The sequence below is a fragment of the Eutrigla gurnardus genome (genome assembly GCF_963514095.1).
Source record: "Eutrigla gurnardus genome assembly, chromosome: 24".
Lineage (NCBI taxonomy): Eukaryota > Metazoa > Chordata > Actinopteri > Perciformes > Triglidae > Eutrigla > Eutrigla gurnardus.
In genome coordinates, this window is record NC_139935.1 from 7,878,817 (window position 1) to 7,903,016 (window position 24,200).

Here is a 24,200-nt window from a genome sequence, read left to right on the forward strand (position 1 = left end):
GACACCTACTGCTTGTATTATTAGTCATATTTCTATTATGACTATGCTACTATTGCTGTTTTATTATTTTTATTTTTATTATTTTCATTCTATTGTATCTGCTGCTGCTGCACTGTTATCTTTAGGGTTTCATTCTGGCATTTTTCCAGAATGAATGGACAGATTGTAAAGACCTGGGGCTGTATACATCATTTTTTTTATATTTATATTTTTAAATAGGCAAATGCGGTGCTATCTTACTACCTATAATGGAAATCCAAATGCTGGATGAAGCCAGGTTCCATTTTTGGATATCTATTCTTGTTATCAGAAAATACTGTTAACAGGCATTAAATTAATATCTATTGCTGTATTTTTTAGGAATAAAATGTTGTCTAGCTCAGGCTATGAATGATATATGAAGCAAGCCCTGTGCAAAAACCTGCAGAATATGCAGGCGAAAAAAACTGGAAGTAAACCCACTTCTACGTTTACTCTGAATTACCCAGAATGCAGCACTGTGAAAGCAGTAATCGCAAGAAATTGCTTGTGGAATTAAAAAAAAAAAAAATGCAACACGAATTGTAATTCAGCACCCCATGAAATCTGTGAACCAGAACAGCGCCGCATCTCTCACAACATCTGGACTTACGAGCTTTTATGAACATTCCTCCGTCTTCTGGAACCCGTAAATGTGGACTTTGAGGAAAACTCATTTTAATTTAATAGCTCAGACGTTCCATATAAAAAAAAATCATTTCGGAGCACCGAGGGCTTCGCTTGCATTACAGGAGAGTGGATAACTAGAACCCAAACAGGCTCGCCGTGACCTTTTGACCTTTTCTTTTCCGTAAGTTTTACTAGAATTAATAATCGGCTTTGTGAGTCTTTATGAGCTTCATTCAAAGTGCATAGGAGTTCCACAGCGATGGAATAAAGAGCAACTTAAGCTTTAATCCAAATGTAATTAGAATGCGGTTGCCGTGGTTATCGTGTCTGGGCGTCATGGACTTCAGAAACACACAAACAATCACAGGACTTTCATCCAGGAGACTGCTGTGAGTGTCGTGCGTGACTCGTGGTTCGTTAAATGGTAGAGTCATGTGACTTGTTAGTCAGTCTAGCTGATTCTAGCTTCCTGTGAAGTTTATTTTGAAATGACATGTTCCTTATTTTCCAAAATAAGGTCCCGTGGGGGACACAGGAAGGGGCGGGACCTAGCCTTGGAAGTAGTCCTGCCAGAAATCCTGACTCTGCTTCCCTGAAAAAAAAACAACAGTCACAGTGTTTTCCCCGAGGTGTCAGCCCAACGTGATAAATGTTCCTGTGCCAACAGTGCTGGCATACTCGCCTTTATTCCACGTTCAAAGTTAGCTCGGGAAACTTTTTTTCTTTTTTTACGTGTAGGCGTTGCAGTGCGGCCAAATCCCACGCCGATTATTCCTGGCACACCAAACACATGTGGGTGCCTGGCGGAGAGTGCACCGCTTATGACCTTATGAATATTGGAAATCATCCAGTTTTGAAGAAACTTCACATCTGAATGTCTCTAAAACAATCTGATTATATACGTATATAGAACATAGACTAGTGGACGTAGTCATGGTGATAGTTTGTGGACTATGGTTTTGAATCCTTTGAATTTTTGGAACCAGTGAAAGAAGTGACCATATTTGGACGGTCGTGGAGCGACGGGTGGATCAGACTCGCGCAGGTTAATTGTCAAGCAGAAGAAGAAGAAGCGCGGCAAAGATTCATCTCCAGCTCTCGGGGGGCCGAGGAGGATTTATGTCCATCAGGCCCGTTCTATTATTCACCCAGCAGGTGTTGATCCGGAAAACACGGAGCGAGAACAGAGCCTGTCTTTGTTTGATTTGGTTTCCGGCGTCCCAGCAGCGGCGTGGAGTGAGTCATGAAGGAGAAACGTGTGATCTTGGAGTCAGACGAGTGTGGAAATGAAAACTCCGGAGCCGCAAGAAATGTAAACAGCCGAGGAATCAAACGCACGGAGGTGCAGCCCGGTGATTCGAAGGAGGGGAATGTAATAAACAAAGTTCATGTCCCTGCAGTTGTATGGTGGCCCAGAGAGGCCAAGATGCTCTATTTTAATCCAACACAACACGGAGAAAACCAAGCACAACAAGGGAGGGAGAGAAAATTACTTATACACCAGATATACCTTCAAAATAAAAGACTGTTGTTGGTATAAAGTGCAAAACAGGTGCATTGATGACAAAGTGGTCTTACTCACTGGATGTAGACTGGAAGTCTTCCATTCGCCGAAACCTCCTTCCAACCAGCGAAGAAGAATCCAAATCAATCACCCGAAGGCTCAGCTGCAACAATCGGAGTTAATATTGATTCCCTTTTTTTATGGCGTCACAAGTTTTATTCATACCTGTAGCTCAAACTGTCATTTGTCGTTTTATTTTAGCGGGGGGGCATTGCCGTTTCCTGTTGTGTTGAACAGCCAATGGAATGCTCACGTCACTTTAAGAGCAACTGGTGCTCCGGTTTAACCAGTGACCGTGCTAACTGGTGGCTTTGAGGTCATAACTCCACCACATGCTTGACTTTATTAAAATTTAGAGTTGAAAATGATAATTTCTCGGTGTCACGTGCTCGGAAACACGTGTTTGAATTCTTCACCCGATGTTTTGACTTTCAGACGAAGGGACCTTAATCCTCTTCCTTCCTCTCCCTCTGTTGTGTTTTCCTCAGCTGTCACTCAGCGTCGGCCGGCGACGAACTCGTCCATTAGACGCCGAGCAGGAATGTGGATTACGAGACGTGTCACTTAACAGTCCGGTGGAAGGAAACTCAGGAGGAGTCCGTACCTGTCTGAGACTGTAGTTAGTGTAGGCATCCAACAATGAGCTCTGATTACTTCTAATTTGACACCCTTCCCATAGTGTCCATTATTAATGAGTCCTAATGGCGCCCTGTATTGATTAGGTTTTTCTTACCTCTAATAGAAGCCCTTTCCAGCCTCTTTTCTTTTCTTTTTTTTTGCTTCCATATCTCATTCTATGTATGCAGCACTTCACCCGAGATCAATCTGGCGTTTACTTTGCCTTACACTTGCATTCTCTCTGCTGGCCATCAGGGGGCGACTCCTGTGGTTGTAAAAAGAAGTCAGATTGCATGGAAGTCTAGTTTCAAGTCTTCTTCAATCCAGCATGATGTTCATTTTGTACATTACGGTCCATTTAGAGTCCAACAGAAGTATGAGATACTCATGTGATTCAGTTATAACATGAGATATGATGTTATATGTTATAACATTTAAACATTGAGGTGGTTTCGTTTTAAAGTGGGAAAGTGAGTGAGGTGAAAAAGATCCCACCTCTCTCTCCGTGACACGTTTTCACTAAATATTTTCATTCAGCCCGCGGGCCCGCCGTCGAGATGTTCATTTACATGGCTCGCTGTTGTTGCCGTGGCGACGGCCGATGAGTCACTCCCACGGTGTTGGGAGCTGCTCTTCTTCTCCCATCCTGCACGGCGAGGAAGACGCTGGAAATAGAAGAGTGGGTATGATTGTGTGGGCGTCGGAGCGAGGCGGTATGTGTTTTGCCCGTTTTGGAGGGGGTCACGTGTTTCGGAGTCGGAGCCAATTAAAAATGCACTTGGAGACTTTTCAAACAAAAAAAACACGTGAAAGCTGAAAGATAAGTGACGTGTGATTTATTACTATAACAAAACAAAAAAACGGATTTACAAACACTACACTTTCTGTTGCTGTTTGTGCGGCAGCATCCTTTAGTCAGTGGTTCAGAGGTGTGACGGGTTGCCAGGTTTCGGGGGTTCTCCCTCCTTTTGTGGCGTTCCCTGACTGGGAGACCTCCATGAGCGTCTTGTGGAAACTCCTCGCTGCCGACCGCTAGCTGGGACCTTGCTCGTCTTCCTGCCTCATCCTCTTCCTCAGCTGCTCGCCGATATCGGCCAGAGGGTTCATCTTGGCCGAGAGGGTCTTCACCGCGTCGCTGAACCGGTCCGTCTCCGTTTCCCTACGTTCAAAAAACAGGCGCAGGGATGTTCAGACTTGTGATTGAAGACGAATGGATTAATCATAATATTCTGATTAGAATATGAAAAGCTGCTTACAGGAGTTGGCGTTTCTGTGACTGTTTCATCTGACTGAAATCTGTGGGCGTCGGCCTTTTCACGGGCCTGAAGGGGGGGACAAAAGGACATTGTGGGATTTAGGCTTTCTGTAGAATTGTGACTGTTTCTATTTGGCTTTTGCATCTAAATTTGGAGCCAAAAGTTGCGATATTTTGAGGAAATCAAGACTTTATGATTTATTTATTACAGCAGGGATTAAAAGGGACTACTTTTTGTCCCCAGAGTCCAATCTCAACATGGAGTTTCTCATCAACACTCCTCTCAAGGACAAAAGCAACGGGATGATTATAGAGGACGACTATGACACTTCAGTACTCACACTTTGTTTTTCCTGCTCTTGCGGCGAACAGTGAGGGCGGCGGCGGCGGGGGCGACCAGCTGAGAGAGATCCGGCAGGGCGTCGGCCAGCGGCTGCATGTCGCCCACCACGGGCGTGGCCTGCCGCCGCGCCTCCGCCGCCTGCTGCTCCTTGGCCTGTTTGATGGAGCTGATCTCTGAGGAGGAAGAGGGAGGGAGGAAGTCAATCAGGACGCACCAGAGAGGAGGCGGGGCTTCATGTAGACACATCCCGGCTGAAATAACCACTATTGCTGCTTTAAGTCACAGATATTACTAACTTTGACCACACCGTCTGAGAAGGAGTGATATTTCCGTCCATGTCTTTTTCGAATTCCTGAAAACCGTCGGCCGAGGAGCCGCTCTCGGGTTTCAGCAGGATTGAGTCCATTAGCGCCTAATTATACGCCTGAACAGGAAACGCGTTGTGTTACCCGGGAATTGATTGGCTCAGCAGCAGGATACGGTTACAGGCCCCCGATCGCAATTATGGGAGATGATGTTGATGGCGCTTGGTCGTGGAGTTCTAATTACAGAGAAAGATGGACCTTCAGCCAAAAAGCCCTCAACTCAGCGACTCAGGAGGAAATAACACATTTATTTGGGACTACTTTCAGGCAATGAAAGTCGTGCAAATGATGAAAATTTGGATTTCATTTCTTGAATTGAAGCTGGATCGGTATATTCCTTCTAAGGTGTTGATGTGAACTCACTGTTAAGCCATCGATCCCTCCTCTCCTTCATCTTCTCTTTCTTTGGCTTGACCTTCTTCTCTGGGCCTGAAAACACACACAGAGTCACATGACTGCACACGTCCAACCCGGCCGGCTCCTCTCAGCATAAATTCATGGAGAGGCACGTTCATAAATGCGTTAAAAGGTACATCAAAAGGTGGAGAGGGGATTAATAATAACCTATCCCATTATTTAATTGGAAAATAAAAAAAATATTGCATTATTTTATAGGATGACAAAAATCGAATAGGATCATCATTTATTACATTATTTAATGGGATAATAATAATGGAATATATCATTATAATCCCATTAAACATAAAAATAAATATAAGTTAATGGGATGATAAGGATGTATTTGATCATTTAATGGGATATTTATAAAGTATCCCATTATATAATTGGATAATACTATTTTTACTGTTATTTAAAAGGATAATAATATTTTAGCCCATTATATAATCTGATAATACTATTTGTCCTATTATTTAAAGGAATAATAATATTGTATCCCATTATTTAATGGAATTATAATATTTTCTCTATTATTTAAATGGGTAATAATATTTATTTCCATTATTTAAATGGATAATAATCTTTTCCTATTATTTAATGGGATAATAATATTGTATCCCATTATTAAATCAGATAATATTATTTCCTATTATTTAAAAATTATAATAATATCGTGTACCATTATTAAATCAGATAATATTATTTCCTATTATATAATGGGTTAATAATATTATATCCCATTATGTAATGGAATAATAATATTTCCTCTTTTATTTAAAGGGATAATAATATTTATTTCCATTATTTAATCAAACAATATGTTTTTCCTATTTAAAAATGATAATATTGTATCCCATTATTTAATCAGATAATAATAATCTTTCCTATTATATAATTGGATAATAATATTGCATCCCATTATTTAATGTGCTAAAAATGATTTATCCTGCAATTTGATGGGATAAATAATGGATTCAATAATGGGAACAGACAAAAAGCCCCATTTCCAAACGGAAAGCCAACTATCTATTTCCCCCTCCGTGGGAAGAACATCCTGGGCTGGAGGGAAACTTTATCAGCAAAGCCACCTTGAGGTTCCCTGATGTCGGGACATCCTCGGGGGGGAAAAGGAGGCAGATCTATCTATCGGGCCAAGCATGTCATCAGGATATGTATTTATAGTGATGGATGCTGATAAGTATATATCATACAGAATAGAACAACAATTAAGCTGTCAGGAAGGTACAGGAAGAATGATGCAATAAACAGATTCATCCTCATCATCTCAGAAACTTCCCTTTGCTTATTTTAGGGTGAAAAATGGTTTTGTATTGCACCTCCACTCAATATTCAGAGGAGCGCCGCGGCGTGAAGAACACACACAAACAGCTGACAGTGGAAACAATCCGTCACGGCGAACGAGGAACAATAAGCAGACCAAGAACAACACCGGCGATCTCCCGCCGTCTATCACTTCCTCTCCGCCTTTTCCCCTCCCTGATAGTGAAGCGAAATGGGAAAACGGAGGTGAAAGGAAACTATTTCAAAATCTCCTGCTCCACAGGAAGTGATGCTTCTGACCTCGCCGGGGAACAGCAGGTTGGAATCAGAATATATTTCTCGGGGATGCTGCAAATACAAGGACGTGACTCTATTCCACACGTAACAGCGCTGGGAATGATCTTACTGACCGCGCGATGAACTTCAGCCAAGATCGATGGGCCAAATGAAGCGCCGTCCTGCGATGTCGTATTATAGAGGCCTGACTTCATAATTAATAATACAGTAAAGACCTTGACCACCATCTCTCAGAATGCCCTGAGAGAACGGGCGGTCGATATTGGTCTTTTATTTAAAATTACATATTGGCATCACCTCGCATACACCGGATTTGACGCAATTTATGTACATATTATATATTTATTATGGCTTGATCAATACTTCATTATGGTATAAGCAAGAGGCATGAATATAAGTTAACTGGAAACTATAATATTTGTCTCAATCGAACATTTGCCTTCTGGGTTGTGGAGTTTTTCCTTAACACCTTGTTTCTGTGCATCGATCGGTGTCAGCCACAGCTCTGTGGAGGTCAGAGGTCAGAGGCAACAGACAGGCCATGTCATTCCAATGAGCACGGCCGGGTGTGATGAGCCCTGCAACGTCCCAGCAGCAGCAGAATGCATGCGCGTCGGCCTATTGATCCCATTTAGCCCAACTGCAGGCTGACTATTTGTGGTGATCCAGTCAGTCAAACTTCACATTTCATCATAAATCAACATAATTATCAAAGAACTCCAATAAGGATTATGCTATTTTTCTATTATTGTACTATAGCAATCCCCCGAGCCTGAGGAAAAGAAAGAAATCTGTTTCAGCTCGGTGATCCTTGTATACCATGGAGATCTTCCCTCATGTGGATATTGATGAATATTCATTTGAAATGCAATTTCAATGTTTTGGCTCTCTGGAATGAGAATGCCTTTATAAAGCCCTGAGTGGATTTCCATCAGTTACAATCCCAGGTGGAGTAAAGAGTGGTAGACTGAAAGACATTTCCTTTGGAATTTTGATTATGCACTAGTTGATGGTGCAGAGGAAGAATATATGAACGTACAATAATAAATTAATTGGTTGGTGTGGCTCTGCAGAAGGAGGCTGTGGGCAATAAACTGGAAATATCACCAGTGGTATCCTTTCATATGTCATCATTGTCACTCAAAATTAATTAAAAACATAATGCCCAGGCTTTCTAACGGAGCTGTAGGTTTCTGAGCGGCGGCGGCGGCGTTCAGTAACGGTGGCCATGACTAACAGCATGTCTAGACAGGATGTTTGATCACAGGATGAGCAGCCTTATCAAAGCACCGGAATATTCTCTCTTTTTTTTTTTTTTTTTTTTTTAAATCACTTGTTGTTCTCAACCTTGGTCTTTTGAGGCATCATTCGTATCCATCACAACGACATGACTCACCAACTAATGACAATCCCAAGATGATAACTACAATTACAACATATTGTTGTTGTGTTGTGATGGAGCAGCTACAATGTTAGCATAGCCTAGCGCACATCAATCCAGACTCCATCCAGAAAACAAGCGCTTTAAAAAAGTGGTTTCGTTCTTCTCAATCAGCACGCAGGGCTGTGTTCGTGCACACACAGAGCCCCGCCCCCCTCGGGTCGTTCCACTATCACAGGGGGGAGGCGGAGGGAAGTAGCAACAAGCTTCCAATTCCTCGTTAAAAACCCGAAACGAGGAGGTCCAAAACAACCAAGGAAAAGAAAACACCGGTGGAAAAGAAGGGAAAAAAGAAAGATGGCGACGGTAACATCTGACAGAGGGTCCTCGATCCGCTGGACTTGCCCACTGGCACTTTTAGGGAACAGAAGTTCCTCCAACAAGGGCAACGATATATGCAACTGTAAAAATCACCCAAACTGCTGTCTTCTGGGTGAAAGTCCTATGTTCCAGCCGAGCTTTAAGAGGTTAATGACAACTGAATGTCTTGAACTTCCACCGTTCAGAGCCCCGGCATGTCGGCGGACGCTGTTCCGACAGGCGCATTATCTCCTGGCGGGCCCTTATCTGCCACCGCAGAAGTGTTCCTGCCGTGTTTGCAGTCCAGTACAGGCAGAGATAGGCATCTGCTGCCGACTACAATGTGGGTAGACGTGGAGAAATCTTATCCGTCCTGAGTGGGTGAGGGTGTCATCTCTGTTTGTGGAGAGGGAGGGTGCTTTACCACCACTCCGCTCCCATCGGGAGCATCGTCTTCCCGCTGTTAGGTGAAATGGATAGCTGTGATTACGCCCTCCTTCATCGTCTGGCCTGGACCCACAGATTGGACTCATGGAGGCACAAAGGCCTTCTATGGAAATCATCTTAAATGTCTAATGTTAATAAGCTCTCACTGAGTCTCTATATGCAGATAGTCATTACTTCCATCGCATGCTCCGCTGCTCGGATGCATGCAGCCGCGTCGCCGTGATGCAAGTAGACGTGACAGTTCGGCCTCGTGCAAAAAAACACAGAGACGGGTAGGAAAGTAAATGAGAGGGGAGCGCTGAGAACATGAATATAATGCAGATGAAATGACGGCGATTTTGACCCGATGAACCAGGCGTCCTCACACCCACCACTCTAAATCCGTCTTCTCACATCACGCTTATGGGAGTCAACTTGTTGCGTAATAGCTCTTTTACTCACTACAGTATGTGCAACGCCAATATGCATCCACAAGCACGCCCTCAGTCAGCTTACTAAAAGAGTGGGCATATTAATAGAACCCTCCATCCTGGTGTCATTTAATATCACGATTTTTGCTAATCCAACCAATGAATCAGCTGGCAAACGAAGGTCATTCATCACATTGATGATTTTTGGACATTTAAATCAAATGTTTCCATCCGTCATGGCTGCCCAGTTACCAGGAGGAAAGCGTGGGGGCTGTGAGTTCATATGGAGAACACACAAAAACACTCGGATCAGATCTGTAAGATGCATTATGATCATGCGACCAGTAAAATCACCAAAAATACTCTACATTCTAATTCTTTCAGGAGACAAAAAGACGAACCTATAAGTGAATTCCTGCGGTGGCCTTAAACTGACACAGGACCAGCCTCCCTAACTTCCAGTTGAAGACAGGGAACACTGATGCAGCTAAACCTTGATTTCATGCATGAGCTAAATTTATACCAACGCCTGCTCTATAAATAGTCTGAGTGAGGTTTGCGTGCGGGCACGGCGTGCTCAGCGACTAGGCCCCGCATCCATCACGCGTTTCCCAGCCGCAGACGACTGATGCCACTACCCTCCAACCCTCTCATTATCTTTGGTTTGTTCCTTCCTCAAGCCATTCCTGTGCCCGCCTTTTGAAGCTGGATGGAGATGCTCCAGCAGCCTTAATTAGTGCCACAGAAACCCCCACAAACAAAAACCCTGCAGTCTGCTGCAGCATGACCAACCGTGAGTCTATTCTGCCATCTAGTGGCCAGACAGTGCAACACTACAAGACATTTTGTAGAATAAAATAAATCAATTTGATGTGGAATAAATGCAAATAAGGATATATTGACAATTACAAGTGATACAAGTGATGATTAACATGTAGCATTTCTCTTCATAAATAGCCATACATTCATAATTATTATGACAATCTTGTAGGGAAAATATGACAGAGGCAGCCATTGTGTCGTTGCAGTTTTCATATATATTGTGTTGCATTTTTGATCCACTTTGAATTGTTACAATCTGGTACCAAACAGGCATCAGAGAGTGACATCACTTACCACACTTGTGGGTGTGTACTCTTTTTTAATTACGTACAGTATGTTCACAGTGTGATACTTCAATACATATACAGCAAAATTAGACTTTATTCATGTGTAAAATTATTTTTAAATATTACACAATTATATATTAAATTGACTTAACAGCATTTGTGTTATTCATGGTAGAATTAAAAAATAAAATACGTCTCTGGCTACTGTACACATTTTCTCCCCAAAATAAGAGCCCATGGCGAACACCGGAAGTGACGTGGCTTAGCCCCTCGATATTGGTTACCCTGAAATATTCACCTTACTCAACGAATACATGACATCACTACACGTGATCGAGTACACTGAGCACCAATAAACAGACTGAGCTCAATCTAAATATCCTCCCGGTAAATCTTACCTTTCGGTGCGGGCACGGCGAACGTAAAATCTGGTGGTTCCTCAAACTTCAGTGTTTGCACCAGGACCTCCGGAGTTATCTTCGTACCAGCAAATATCCCCGATGGGAAGGAGATCTGTCCCCGGGGTCGGGAGGGTTTCCAATAGAAGGAAATAAACGCAGTTATGAATCGGTAGCTGGTTATATTAATACATATGTATTCTCATAACAGACCTGTTTAACATCCTTCGAGCAGTCACTCTTCTTCTCCTCCAGCCGCGGAGGACTTGTGTGGTGTAGACCCGGGGCAGGAGGCATCTCCAAACTCTGAGAGCCCGGGGTCTGTGCGAGGCTGCTCGGCCTGTCAAGCTTCACCGCCTCCTGGTGGAGCTTCTGGCGGACATGTTTGATCTTTCCGACCATATTGATACAACCCAGCGAACTTTAGATATTGAATTAAAATCCCAGTTGTTTCACACAAGCCGTTGTGATGTTGCGCCCCGGTGTCGACAGCGTGTGGCGTTGTCAAGTCAGCGGGGAGTACCGGAAGTGGAACCGTTTCAACTACAGATAGCTCGCTTTCCCTCACTCTTAGCAAGTGTGTTGCTTTTAGCAACGGTTGTAGTTTTAATATACTCACGTGAGAAAAGTCTTCCCTCTACGCGGTTTCTTGGTTTTTACACCCTTTTGTCCTACATTCATGGCTAGCAGCTATAGCAACATCTGTAGCGTTAGCTAAATTCATTATTAATGTAAATTGCTATAGTGTTAGCTAAATGTTAGCTTACACTATAGCGTTGAGTTTACATTTAGCTAAGTCACGTGAGAGATTTCTTAAAACACCCAGTACATTAAACCCGAATGCCTTAATTAAAAAACATAATTATGAAAGTAAATTCCGGATGTACATGTTTGTACCGCGGGGTCGCTTGATTGTTGTACCAAAAGTGACTGGTGTTCTGGATTAGGGGTTCGATGGGAAACGGCAGAGAAAGGAGGTTCCGCTTGTTGTTTATCACCGGTTCCGATGTCCAATCAATTGTTTTCATTTACTATTGCATTAAATAGTTTAATAACCGAATCAAATCGATTAAAAATCGAGATAATCTGCACAATACAAGTTTCTTTTTTTTTTGCACCAGAATTTATTCACAATACATATTTTTAATGAGTTATGGATGGAAAATAAAATGGATTTCTTCGTTTTTTAACCTAAAATGCGGTGATATCACAAAGTAACACAAAAAGGAAGTACTTACAGTAAAAATCGTGAGGTGAAAATCATATTTATTTGCAGGAAGATGTGGCAAATTGATATGAGGTGTTCTACAATTAAAAAAAACACTATGTATGTGTGCTACACTGTACAGTACTTATGAATGTGTCCACGTATACAAAAATAGACATATCAAAACACATTTACACAAATGGGTAATATGTACATGCAACACAAAAGGAACATCTGACACAAGACAATTCATGAGAGCTAAACTCTGATTTCACTGTCCATATTTAACTTGAGATTTAAGTTATTCGAGCAAATCAAGAGTACTATTTGATTTCGAAATTTAATATACATTAGTTTTGCCAGTATAAATATAATTCAAATAGGCAACTATATATAACCCTGCACTTCTACACTCACAGCTATAACATTACTGATAATTTAATACCCCATCTCTCTCTCTCCGTCTTTCGACCACACACACAGCGGGTACCGACCGGAATGACACATCAGTGGGCGGAATGGAGGAGAGTGGTGAATAAAATCCTGTGACTATAAACTAGAGTTGTCAAAGTTTAATAAGGATGTTATATAACCGGTTAGCAATCAGTCTGACTATAGGTTAATTCACCTTAATATAATAACTAATTGAGCTGTCAAGATAGGACTAGAACTTCCAGTTCTGAAAAGTGAAGCCAAGGCTGAAGTGCCCCTACTTCTCTATTGATTTATTACCCCAGTAAACATTGTAAACATGAGTTTATGGTCTCAATATCTAGTTTCAAGTCTTCTTCGATCCAGCATGATGTTGATTTAGTACATTATGGTCCATTTAGAGTCCAACAGACCAGAAACAGGACGTCTGAATTATGAGATTGTGGTATACGATTCAGTTATAACAAGAGATATGATGTTATATGGTATAATGAGGTGAGAATTTAAACATTCAGATGGTTTTGTTTTAAAGTGGGAAAGTGAGTGACATGAAAAAGCTCCCGCCTCTCCGTGGTCCAGTCAAACACAATGGGGCAGGGCTACCTTGTGATTGACAGGTAGCAGTCAGACAGTGTGCGTGAAGTTCTGTCCATTAAAGGGAAATACTGACATCCTGATCAAAACACACTGGTGGCACGTTCTTCTCTACAACACAATATTAAAGCAGAAACAAACACAAGTACACCACACGTGAACAGCAGAGTTCAGGTCAATCACACAGTATAGTGAGGCAAAAACAAATAAAATATGCAGCCGCTGCCTGACAAGCACGAGAAGATTTGGCGTAGGATTTATTCACATCAAATTAGAATAATATTCAATACTATTGTAAGAGTTATTTTTCTATAGGGAGGTACTTTCATCCAATGTCTCCGGTTAACTAGAAGGTTTTTTCCAGTTCTGTGATCCTGATGTGCACGAATAAGGAGGAGGGAGGAATACGGGTTCCATCTTTAGACAAAAGGTGAATGTGACGGTAACCTGAGAACACAGAACAAACCAGAGGGATGAGGAGAAAGAAAAGCTTTAACCGATTCCTCGGGTGCAAAATAGATATTTAAGCAGCCTTACCTTGCTGCATGCAGCTGAGGGGAAGTGTGTACTGCCCCACGAAGTCATTCTTGGATGTCTTGTCGTAGTCCTCCACCACGAAGCGCACCAGGGCCAGCTCGGGGGTGTGGATGGTGAAGCGCAGGGTGTCGTACCACACGGGGTTGAACCCTGTCAGAGGGGACAAAGCGGTCAACGTCGGAGTCCTGACTGTGTGGAACCGAGTCTCTTTACTTATTTCTACGCGAGTGTACGGGCCCACATCCTCTCATCACCATTGTTGTCGATGTATCTGGTCTCCTGCTTGGCCTGGTCCATAGGAACCCCGTGGATCTCCACCCTGACCAGAGGATCCACGATAGAATCCTCTTTAATGTTGACTTTGGGCAGCTGCTGACCACTGATCACCTTAAAGATAAACATGTGTCCTAAATAAAGCAGTGAAAAGATAAATATATGTTGTTTTAAAAGCCTTTGTGGTTCGTACCTGCACGGTGAGGACGACAGGTTGGTAGCCATCCCGTTCTTGCGGCGTCTCCGGGTCGAACCTTTTCTCGGCCTCTCTCATGAAGCCGGGTTTGAGGATGAAGCCGCAGCTGCCGTTCTGTTTAAACAGCCCGTCGTTCAGGTCCATCCCCTCACCAGCTGTCTGGTAATTCAACGCGACTGAAAGATAGGAGAAAAAAAGTTAGGTTTATTGACGTCAAACGTTAAAACAACACGACAGAAATGCAAATAATGAAATAAAGTCTTTCAGTTGCGATCACCGATTTGGCACCCGGCGTTCCACATTTCCTGAGGGCTGAAATTGGAGGAGTCCGTTCGGAAGCCGCTGGGATAAACTCTGGTCAGCTGCCGCGAGTTATGGTGCACAAACTCCGTCCCTGAAATGAGGAGAATAAAAAAATAAACGAACCATCTATCATAATCGGTATCTAGAATAAGCAGAGGGACGGTGAAGCCCAACTAACCGGCCTCTCTCAGCTGCTTGCGGGCCTTGGACTCGGTGAAAGACGCCACCTCGTAGAACTTGGAGTGGATGCGCGAGTGCTTGAAGTTACTGAAGTGGACGCTTTTGCAGTAAACCACGCAGTCGGACAGCTCCTTGGAAAGACGCTGCTTTGACCTCTATAATAAGAAGACAGGATAAAAAAATGCATCATTGGTACAAATCTAAGGAGCATCAGTGATATTGGTGACAAGGGGTGCCTGCGCAGAGCCCAAAGGGCATTAAAAGATGGGGTCGGTGATGACCTGGTAATGGGCAAAGGCTGGAAACTCTATGAGGGCAACACTCGCCACCACGTGACAGGGCAAACCCTTGGGTGGTAAAGGAATCCTGTCATGGATGGAGGCACCAGGTGTATCCAGAGAGACAACCCCTCCTGAATTGTGTAAGTGATACTCGGCTGCGATGCCAAGCGAGAGCAGGTGTGGAGCCGGGGTGGCTTCCATGACCGTGGAACATCCGAGGTGTGGGGTGCCCAAAACGGCAGAGCGAACCCGCAGAGCACCTCCGCACGTATGAAAGTCGATCTCGCTGGTCTACCCAGAACCATCTGTCCAGATGCCTCCACCATCAGCGGGGTCATCGGCAAGCCCGCATCGCTGGCCTCGCCTCTGGTGACGTTCTCAGATGCTTATCCATCAACATGACTTTAAGTGACCAATGACATTTCCTGATGCAACATCAAACATGACCTTCTCAAGCCTTTTAGCCTCTATACCATCAACACAAATATTCCATATGCAACACACATGGCAATCAGGGAAGTCAGATCCTACAGGATATGGGTCACGTCCTCTGTCCCCGCCTGCCTCTGTGTCTTCTATCACAGTGTAAACAGATCAGCTTATCTAACACCCAGTGTCTGCTCCCTGCCCTCCAATCCCTTCCATTTTTCATGAGGGATGACAGGAGTTCATGCAATCCTTTTCCGCTGGATAAAAACGGCAACCGTATTTCTGGGAGTCCTGAAATGACTTAGAATGGACACAAACCAACCAGCCAGCAAATGTAGTCCACATAAAAAAACTACGTTCCCCTTGAAACGTAGTTCACAATGTCTAGAGTTCAGTTAATAATCTTTGAAAGGACAGATGCATTTAATCAGCCTTCATTTTTGGGGTGAGTCAGCTTCATCTATTAAGTGTCACATAAGTGTTGCATCATCAGCATAGAAATGATTAATCTAGAGGCCCATCAGACCGTGTATAACAGGCTGTCTGGGTCTGGGGTCAAAAAGGTGTTACGCCCTACCTTAACCCTTCGACAGACGCTCTCGCGGTGGAGGTGGTTGTCCTCGCTGATTTCAGCCGCCTCGTCTTCGTCGCTGACCTCTCCGGTCTGAGAGTCCTCCGCCATCCCGTTGAAACTCTCCTCCAGACCGCCGATTTTCTTCGCCTTCACTAGAATCTTCCCCTTAAGGTCCTGGCAGCAAGATCAAACGGATGCAGGTTAATAGTACAGCCGAATGCGTTGGCCAATCTGGGACTATGATTTTGCGTTCTATTATCTTAAAGTAAGCTTGTAAACTGGAAACACTCCAGCTGGCTAAACCAGAACCCCAATAAAAATAGCCCCTTGACCCCCTATTGTCGTCGGACTGGATTTCCTATCCACGTTTTTGCTCTGATTGGCTTATAAGAAAAATATATCCTCATACATTCTAATGATGTTGGATTCTGGTCGGAGGCTCACCTCGGGAGACGGCAGCCCCAAGGGGGCCTTGCCGTCTACTGTGCTTTTCAGCAGCTTGTCACCCAGGATGTGGTTGAGGTGTCGGGCCATGACTCTCTGTTGCTCAACACTGCAGTGGTTCTCGATGGACAGGATGACTGGATACTCCGATACCTGGAGGAGGCGGAGGGGCAGACGCAGGGAGTTTGTCATTTAACACCGGCGAGGATTATCACAGGGGAAAGCTAATACGGCTGCTGTGGCTAGCTGGTTGAAAGACCAGCAGATGGATGGACAAGAAGGTCACAATATTCAGCTGTGGACAGATGCTCATACTCAACGGGCTCGGCCATGCATGTGAACCTGGCACGCCGTTCCTTCTGGCCCAGATGTACACCAGCTGACTTTATTGGGCGGATTATGTCACACACGGTTCTCATTAATGCACAATGAGACGCTGAGCGATTTGTTGATCCAGTTTTTGCGAGACAACGAAAGCAAAAGCGATCGCGATGTCAAGCGAGGGGATTACAAAACGAGCCACGGTCTACTTGGGACCGATCGCCAGTTGAAAGCCTCATTGTGGTGTTTCGGGGTTTGATTTAAATGCTACCTTAAAGGCATAGTTGCCCACTGCGTTGACCACATCCTTGAAGAGTATCTTGGAGGTGAAGGTGTGCCCGTGGTAGACGATGGGCTCGCCGTTGGCGCCGTCCCAGCAGTCCACTTCCACACACCGACAGCCACGACTCAGAGCCCTGAGCAGCAAGTACACATTCATTCATTTGCACAGCCATTCACGCCCAGACAGCACTTATTTCGGCCATTCGATTACCTGATGTATCCCTCCACGCTGCTGTGTCCCCGGAGCTGGTCCTCCATCAGGTATGTGTTGTGGGAGGAGGAGATGAAATAATGGCAGAGGGGCCGGCTCATGTCCTGGAAGACGCCCTGCCTTTGCGGGTTGAAAATGGAGCCCTCGGCCGAGCCGAGGTACATCAGGAAGCCGTCGAACGTCATGGCGTTCAGCAGCTTGGCTGGAAAACACAGCAGGGTGGCGTCACGTTGAATCACACCTTCTAGAAGATAATAGAAGATGCAGTCCGTGTACCTGCGTCGGAGGGCTCATAGCGCTCAATGAGGTGCTTGGCTTGCTGCCGGGTGTCGATCCCCTCCAGCTGCTCCTCCCTCAGGAAGTCCTCCAAGTCGCTCTGGGAAAACTTCTGGCCATCGACGGAGTACTCCTGGAAAACCCTCAGCGCATCCTCCCGCTGTGTCAGCATCTTGTAGAAGAGCACAAACTCGTCGTGCTCCAGCGTGCCCGACTGGGACTTATCGGCCATCTGACAGAAGGGAAAGGAAAGAACCCCAATGAGGTTTCACAGTGGCCACACAAGCCAAACACGAGCGGCGTTTATGTGCTGGGCTCTCACCGTGAAGAGACGGCGGGCGTGGTGCTCGTTCATGTCCACGTTCATCATCTTCAGCAGGTCCTGCACCTCCTTGAAGTTCATCCTGCCGTCGTTGTCCTTGTCGGCCTTCCGGAACCAGTCGCTGATCCATCTGGGCACGCCGCTTAAGGAAAGTGTCGCGTTCGATTGAATGGGATCAAAAACCATCAAACCAGTAAACACTTGATGGCATAACGACAGAAAACACTGATGGATACTGGTCAAGCTTCTCCCGTTCGCCCATGTTCTCCAGGTTCTCAATCAGCTTCCTCATGCCCCTGATCCAGGACTGTGCTTCCTCGGCGGACTCGGCCACCAGGTCCAGGTTGCCCCGGCGGCTGCGGAAGACCACCGTGAAGCATCGGTCGGCCGGGAACTCGTCGGCGATGCTGAGCAGCACCTCGGACTGGTGGCCCTCTCGTATGGCCTCCACATCGCTCGCTGAAACTGGACACAGGATGAAGAACTGGTTATTTTTCTCTACTGGAAAAGCATCCTAGAGGGCACTTCATCAAGTTTTCTCTACTGGAAGTGCATCATAATGGGCACCTTATAGCGTTTTCTCTACTGGAATAGCATCCTAGAGGGCACTTTATCAAGTTTTCTCTACTGGGGATGCATCATAGAGGGCACTTTATCACGTTTTTTCTACTGGGAATGCATCCCAGAGGGCACTTTATCAAGTTTTCTCTACTGGAAGTGCATCCTAAAAGGCACTTTATCACGTTTTCTCTACTGGAAGTGTATCCTAGAGGGCACTTTATCAGGTTTTCTCTACTGGAAATGCATCATAGAGGGCACCTTATAGCGTTTTCTCTACTGGAAGTGCATCCTAGAGAGCACTTTATCAAGTTTTCTCTACTGGAAAAGCATCATAGGGGGCACTTTATCATGTTTTATCTACTAAGAATGCATCCCAGAGGGCACTTTATCAAGTTTTCTCTACTGGAAGTGCATCCTAAAAGGCACTTTATCAGGTTTTCTCTACTGGAAGTGCATCATAGAGGGCACCTTATAGCGCTTTCTCTACTGGAATAGCATCATAGAGGGCACTTTATCAGGTTTTCTCTACTGGAAATGCATCATAGAGGGCACCTTATAGCATTTTCTCTACTGGAAGAGCATCCTAGAGGGCACTTTATCAAGTGTTCTTTACTGGAAAAGCATCATAGAGGGCACTTTATCACGTTTTCTCTCATGGGAATGCATCCCAGAGGGCTCTTTCTCAAGTTTTCTCTACTTATCCCATCACGTCAGGAAAGCATGCGTTCTTACATGTGGAGTGGCTGTTGCCGGCCTTCTTGGACTTGTACCAGATGGTCATGCAGTCATCCTGCAGTTTGAAGTAGCGCTGCTTCTTCCAGGTCCGAGACTTGATTTTTCTCATTACCGTCCCCACCAGCATGGACTGGAGGTTGTCATCCCCCTGGATGCCTGATGAGTGATATTGATAAGAGTGTCGGTGAACGACATGATGGACACTCATTGTCCTCGGTCAAGTATTCTTTTATGGCAGGAGACAAAAACAGACTTACGGAGGCCGCCGCCTGTGGAAGCCATTCGTTGTCGTCTCACACGTCAGCCATCTGACGGAAAGAGGCGAGTTATTTGTTCCAACAGTTCCAAGCCAAGGACGTGAATCTGGAACTTATTTTGCTTTATTAACTTTCCACTGTGACCCCAATTGAAAAAGGATCCTTATTTCATGTCCATGAACACAAAACCAGTAGAAAACCTAAAGACCTCAACAAGACCTGTTCCTCTGGATGCAGTTACATTACAATCAAGCTCCACACTGGACCAGCAGCCTCATTATTCCTCCATTCAGCAAAGCTCATCTGGATGTTCTTTCTTTTTCACTGCATCCTCTGCTGTCCTGCACTTTTTGTTCTGTCTCGCTAAGCCAACTAATCTCCCCAAATCCCCATCATGGTCTCGGCATTCCTTTCACTCGTTGCCTAAAGTGCTGGTCCAGCTCAAAAAACACCAAATGTCATGTATTTTTGCGATGCAATTTTTAGCAAAACCGCCTTATTGTCAGCCCGAATTCAATGGTTCACGAATGAAAAATAAAAAAGCAAAACGCAGTAAATACATTATAATAAAACACAGCAAACGTGACAGACAGAGATCCATAGAATGAAAATATAAAAGATAATTCAATAGAAAAGTCAAGGGAGTTTTGAACCGAAACCCTCCCTCGGTTCTACAGTGCAGCTGCTGTGTACTGCAGCCATGTAAATAAAACCAGAGATAACATGAAAATGTCGTCCGATAGCACGGACCGGTCCTGCAAGAAAGTTTGTTAAAAAGCAAATATGTGCAGAATATTACCATAATTGCTTCTGTTACGACACAGATGTGCAGGTTTCCTGTTTTCTCTGTAAATGACAGAATCAAAGTAATGATCCAAAATGGAGATCAAGGACCTCAATGTGGGTTCTGACCTGTTGCAGGATCATCCCGGAGTCCTGGTCGGTGCTGCTGCAGAGCTGGATCATGTAGTCCGGGAGCTGCTGCTGTCCATCTGCACGTCACGCTGCAATGAAAGGCAGCAACAACTGAAGGCAGACTCACCTGTCCTCCCCCCTCCTCCTCTTTCTCTCTCCCCCTCTCTCTTCCCCCCCTCTCTCTCTCTGGATCCTTTCATTCTGAGAGTTGAAAAGTTTAGATGTCTAGTCTTAGCCTGGGTGTTATTTCAACTTCTAATGAGGGTTTTAAAATATGATTACATGTTGGTTTATAACGTTTTAAAGGAAAATTCATAGCAAAAAGGACACTATTTGCATTAAATCTAGACATTAAATTAAATTGGTGTTTCCCACAACAGTCTGGCAGGCAAAGACACTCATTGGCAGAGGATCCCAATCAGCCTGCCAGATGTGGTCCTGGACCCGGTCTAGCCCCATCATGCGATGGTGGAGGACGAGCAGACACAGTGTTTTCTGTACCGTGTAATGTTACAAAGCTCATCAAACTTTGATCAGGTCAGTTTAGCCGCGGGCCACGTGGACGGCGGCGCACCAGAGATTCGCCATCGAATTGACAACCTGCCCCCAGATTACCTCTGCAGTCACGAGCGCCATCGCATCTACGCACCTGACCACACACACACGCACACACACACGTTTGGAAGTTCTGAATATTAATATTCCCTCTGTGGTCTTTCATCTGTGTTTCCCTGCTCAGGTTCTCAGGCATTAATAATCCACAGCTTCGGGTCGGTTTCCCAGCTCGGATTACACAGAAGGAGCCAAGACTAAAATGGAGGGGCTCCCTCACGATGAAAAAAAAAGAAAAGAAACTGCAGTACCCATCGGGTAGCTGACCTGAACTCATTGACTCCAGACAGAAACAGCAACACTCGGCTAAAATCTTGTATTTTCTTGATAAACCCAACAACCCCTTCCCTAAATTGACTGTAGGGACTCTTTAGTCACCTGACATCCTCCATCACTCCTGACGTAATCGCTCCAGCCACCAGAGGGCGTCTGAACCAACTAGTAGGTGTAGCAGACCCTTTAATTACCCACATTTAAGAGAGTAATAACCACTGTTGCATATTCACAAGACAAGAAATAGAGGTAAGCCCCGCCTCCTCTCCAGCACATCGCCACAGCAGAATGAACATGCTGAAGCTGGGATTCGTTGAGCAACGATTTATTGGAGATCAGCTGCAGATCAAATGGCGTGGCAACAAACGTTGAGTGTCTCTGAAACCATGGGAACGGAATCGCAGAAGCTCAAGCTATTCGCTTGCTTTCGGAGCGAGAAAAGGCGACGAGGCGGCGGGCCTGTCCTCTGAAAGTCTTTCGTTAAAACAGTGTCAGGTCCATGATTGAAGGCTCGTCGGTTGGGCAGTGCTTGGCTGGTGTTCCCTCTCAGGGACTCTGAGGAGTCACTGCGGGGGGAGAGGGATGCCCCGGGCGTCCGTGACCTGAGACTCCTGCAGGTTCTTCACCAGCTGGGCCAGCCAGCGCTTGGTGGTGGTGTCGTCCTTCAGGACCTGGGCGAACGTGGTGTCTTTGAGCTGGTCGGGAAGGCACTGCCGCAGAGCTTCTCTGGCTCTGAGGGAACAACACAGATCAGTTTCTGCTGCGTCGACGGATCCAGATGTTGCGGTTTCATCGGGGGACGTACCTGGAGTTGTCAGAAAGGCGCAAGTAACAGCGGACGACGTGCTTCAGGAGGCGGGCGGACGGCTCTTTGGAGAGCTGGAGGACCATTTTACCCTGAAACAAGCACAAAGAGACTTTGAGGCCAAAAATAAAAGACGTCGAGCTGCAAACAAATGATGACATTTGAATAAGGAAGGTGGAATCTGACCAGAATCATGGCGACGTGGGAGAAGCGCTCGTATGTCTGACAGATGTACGCCAGCCCTGTGTCATCCAGGAGGATCTTCTGGAGGATGAACGTGGCAACCTGAAAACAATTACAGTGCTCTTAGAAATATGCTTGTGCCTCAGTAACTACGAAGGCTGTCCAGCTTCCACAAATAAATAAATAAAAAAAAGAATTGTTCAAAAGTCGGGTACCGTTTTGGAGAGTTCGCTGCCGGACTCCATGATGCGAAGGCACAAGGGAATAATCTCTGTGGTCAACAGGAAGTTGATCACTTCCTGCTCGTCTGTTTTCACCAAAGCACCTACGCAGAGATGACCAAAAAAAAAGAAGACATTGTCAAGACATCATGTTTTACATTTTAGGATTGGAGATTTTTCTGTCGGGCATGTGATTTCTTACCTATGACTCCTAAGCTGGTGAGGCGGAGGTACTCGAATGGCCGCGTTTTGCTCACCGTATGTAAGAACGGGTAGAGGAAGAGAGGGATGTGTGCAGCCAGGAACGCCGACCTGTGGAGGAAAAAAACTCAGTGTCTTGATGGTCTGTTCTGGTGCAACCGACGCATGTTTTCACGTTCATTTTCATCGCAAAATACAGAACATGGCTGCGTACCTCGTCTCTGGATGGGAGGCCACGCACTGGAGGAGGGCGAGGGCGTTGCATACTCTGTTGGACTGGTGTGCCGTCAAGGTGGCGGGGTTGATTGACGGGTAGATGTTGACGATTTCCTAGCAACGACAGTTGGAAATGCAGATCAAGCGTGTGTTGGAGGTTGGCATGGACTCCAGCATGTGTGCTGTGGAAATCAGTGGACCGCCTCACCTGCAGCAGGGCCGCTATGGTGCCGCACGAGTGCCACAGCATGGGAGCCAGGTCGGGGACAGACTCTCTCTTCTTGCTGAGCTCCAGCAGGGCGTTCTCCCTGGTCTCTGGACTGGACAGCTCATTGATCCACTGGTAGATCTTCTCTCTGTCCACTTGTGCCAGCGCTGTGGTTACGGCCTGAAAGGAAAACAGAGCTGAGCCTCCGTGTGGAGAGAAACAGCAATGCTGTTCGTATGTACTTCTAAAGTAAGAGGAGCTGAGAATACATTTTATTTTATCACTATTCCTCCTGATATCTGGTGATGGTAAGGGGGCGGGACATTTCTGACAAAAACACTGAGTGGTTGACCAATCAGAGCAGACTGGGCTTTTTGGGAGGGAGGGTCAGGAGAAGATCATTAAAGCACGTTAACGTGTTGTGGTAGGAACCTGAAATACAAATATGAACCAGAAAAGACCACAGTACAATCTGCACTTTCATCGTGGACCCCTGTTATAAATTTACAATGAATTGAACCCTGCAAATTACAATATATATTTATACATATATAGTGTTTTGTAAATATCAGACCCTTACTGAACGTGTAAAGCTTTACAGAGCAGCAAGAGAACTAACTAGCTATGTCTGTACAAGCTAACGTTTACGCTACTTTAAAGGCTAACGACTGGGGCAACAGGGAGGCTTTATCAAACGGGACTGAAGCGTGTTTGTATTTTTAAACAGCGACTCGAGGAAGTCGTCTTCATATTATGTTTGTAGTCAGATGAATTCACTACTGATGGTCAGGTTAGCACATGCTAGCTAGCTAATTTAGAAAGTTAACGGTCGTTACGTTACTTACGGCTCCTGTAGCCAACATGTTGTGCAGCACTTGGATTAAGTCCCTTTGAACCCCGTTTCACGAAGTTTAAATAGTTGAGCTGTAACAGAATTATTCTGCTGAAACACAGATATTATGCTACTCTGGCTTCCATGTTCTGCTAGCTAGCTTGCACAGTCGCAACACTTCCGGTTCATTATTTCAGATTAAAAGCACGCTTAGTAAGGTTAGGGTTAGCAATATCAGGCTTTGAGCTTTTCTTGTAAAATATTAAATTGATAAATATCAGATACGAGATTCATATGTGAAATACAAAATTATATCGCAAGAACGCTGTTTAATTTCACGTTTGCATATAGTATTGGAGTGACTTACCTTTGTTTTCACAATAAAAGTTCAATTAAGTGAGTATTTGCGTTGGTGTGGTTGTTCAACAGCAGAGGGCGCCGTAG

General features: G+C 45.0%; 3 protein-coding genes across 3 annotated transcripts; all 3 read right to left on the bottom strand.

The window, feature by feature from the left end:
• Window positions 1–3,650: 3,650 nt before the first annotated feature.
• On the bottom strand, window positions 3,651–11,684 carry slx9 (SLX9 ribosome biogenesis factor). The gene is made up of 6 exons (XM_084004708.1): window positions 11,089–11,684; window positions 10,876–10,990; window positions 5,157–5,222; window positions 4,427–4,601; window positions 4,087–4,152; window positions 3,651–3,989 (listed from the first exon to the last, which is right to left on the bottom strand). The coding sequence occupies exons 1-6, from the start codon at window positions 11,275–11,277 to the stop codon at window positions 3,863–3,865; spliced, it is 738 nt and encodes a 245-aa protein (XP_083860834.1). The 5' UTR covers window positions 11,278–11,684; the 3' UTR covers window positions 3,651–3,862.
• Window positions 11,685–12,134: 450 nt separating this feature from the next.
• On the bottom strand, window positions 12,135–20,310 carry plcd4a (phospholipase C, delta 4a). The gene is made up of 16 exons (XM_084004828.1): window positions 20,203–20,310; window positions 19,291–19,341; window positions 19,031–19,189; window positions 17,974–18,202; window positions 17,738–17,867; window positions 17,416–17,647; window positions 17,140–17,341; window positions 16,918–17,062; window positions 16,326–16,478; window positions 15,885–16,055; window positions 14,596–14,752; window positions 14,392–14,508; window positions 14,112–14,290; window positions 13,900–14,032; window positions 13,646–13,795; window positions 12,135–13,555 (listed from the first exon to the last, which is right to left on the bottom strand). Exons 2-16 carry the CDS (start codon window positions 19,313–19,315, stop codon window positions 13,455–13,457), a joined length of 2,283 nt encoding a protein of 760 aa, XP_083860954.1. The 5' UTR covers window positions 19,316–19,341; window positions 20,203–20,310; the 3' UTR covers window positions 12,135–13,454.
• A 1,101-nt stretch (window positions 20,311–21,411) lies between these two features.
• Window positions 21,412–23,934, bottom strand: cnot9 (CCR4-NOT transcription complex subunit 9). Its single transcript, XM_084003939.1, has 8 exons — window positions 23,770–23,934; window positions 22,925–23,104; window positions 22,715–22,830; window positions 22,502–22,611; window positions 22,294–22,403; window positions 22,082–22,180; window positions 21,896–21,987; window positions 21,412–21,822 (listed from the first exon to the last, which is right to left on the bottom strand). The coding sequence occupies exons 1-8, from the start codon at window positions 23,785–23,787 to the stop codon at window positions 21,654–21,656; spliced, it is 894 nt and encodes a 297-aa protein (XP_083860065.1). The 5' UTR covers window positions 23,788–23,934; the 3' UTR covers window positions 21,412–21,653.
• Window positions 23,935–24,200: the final 266 nt, after the last annotated feature.

Excerpts from the sequence above, each read along its gene's own strand:
- slx9 (XM_084004708.1), bottom strand. The coding sequence starts at position 11,277 with ATGGTCGGAAAGATCAAACATGTCCGCCAGAAGCTCCACCAGGAGGCG. Across the intron at positions 5,223-10,875 it reads CGCCGTGCCCGCACCGAAAG|GCCCAGAGAAGAAGGTCAAG; the intron begins GTAAGATTTACC and ends GTGTGTTTTCAG. Across the intron at positions 4,602-5,156 it reads GAGGGATCGATGGCTTAACA|AGATCAGCTCCATCAAACAG; the intron begins GTGAGTTCACAT and ends CTTCCTCCTCAG.
- plcd4a (XM_084004828.1), bottom strand. The coding sequence starts at position 19,315 with ATGGCTTCCACAGGCGGCGGCCTCC. Across the intron at positions 18,203-19,030 it reads CGGCAACAGCCACTCCACAT|TTTCAGCGAGCGATGTGGAG; the intron begins GTAAGAACGCAT and ends TCCTGTGTCCAG. Across the intron at positions 17,868-17,973 it reads GAACGGGAGAAGCTTGACCA|ATGGATCAGCGACTGGTTCC; the intron begins GTATCCATCAGT and ends CGGCGTGCCCAG.
- cnot9 (XM_084003939.1), bottom strand. Across the intron at positions 22,831-22,924 it reads CCATAGCGGCCCTGCTGCAG|GAAATCGTCAACATCTACCC; the intron begins GTGAGGCGGTCC and ends TGTCGTTGCTAG. Across the intron at positions 21,823-21,895 it reads CGCCTTTCTGACAACTCCAG|AGCCAGAGAAGCTCTGCGGC; the intron begins GTACGTCCCCCG and ends TTGTTCCCTCAG.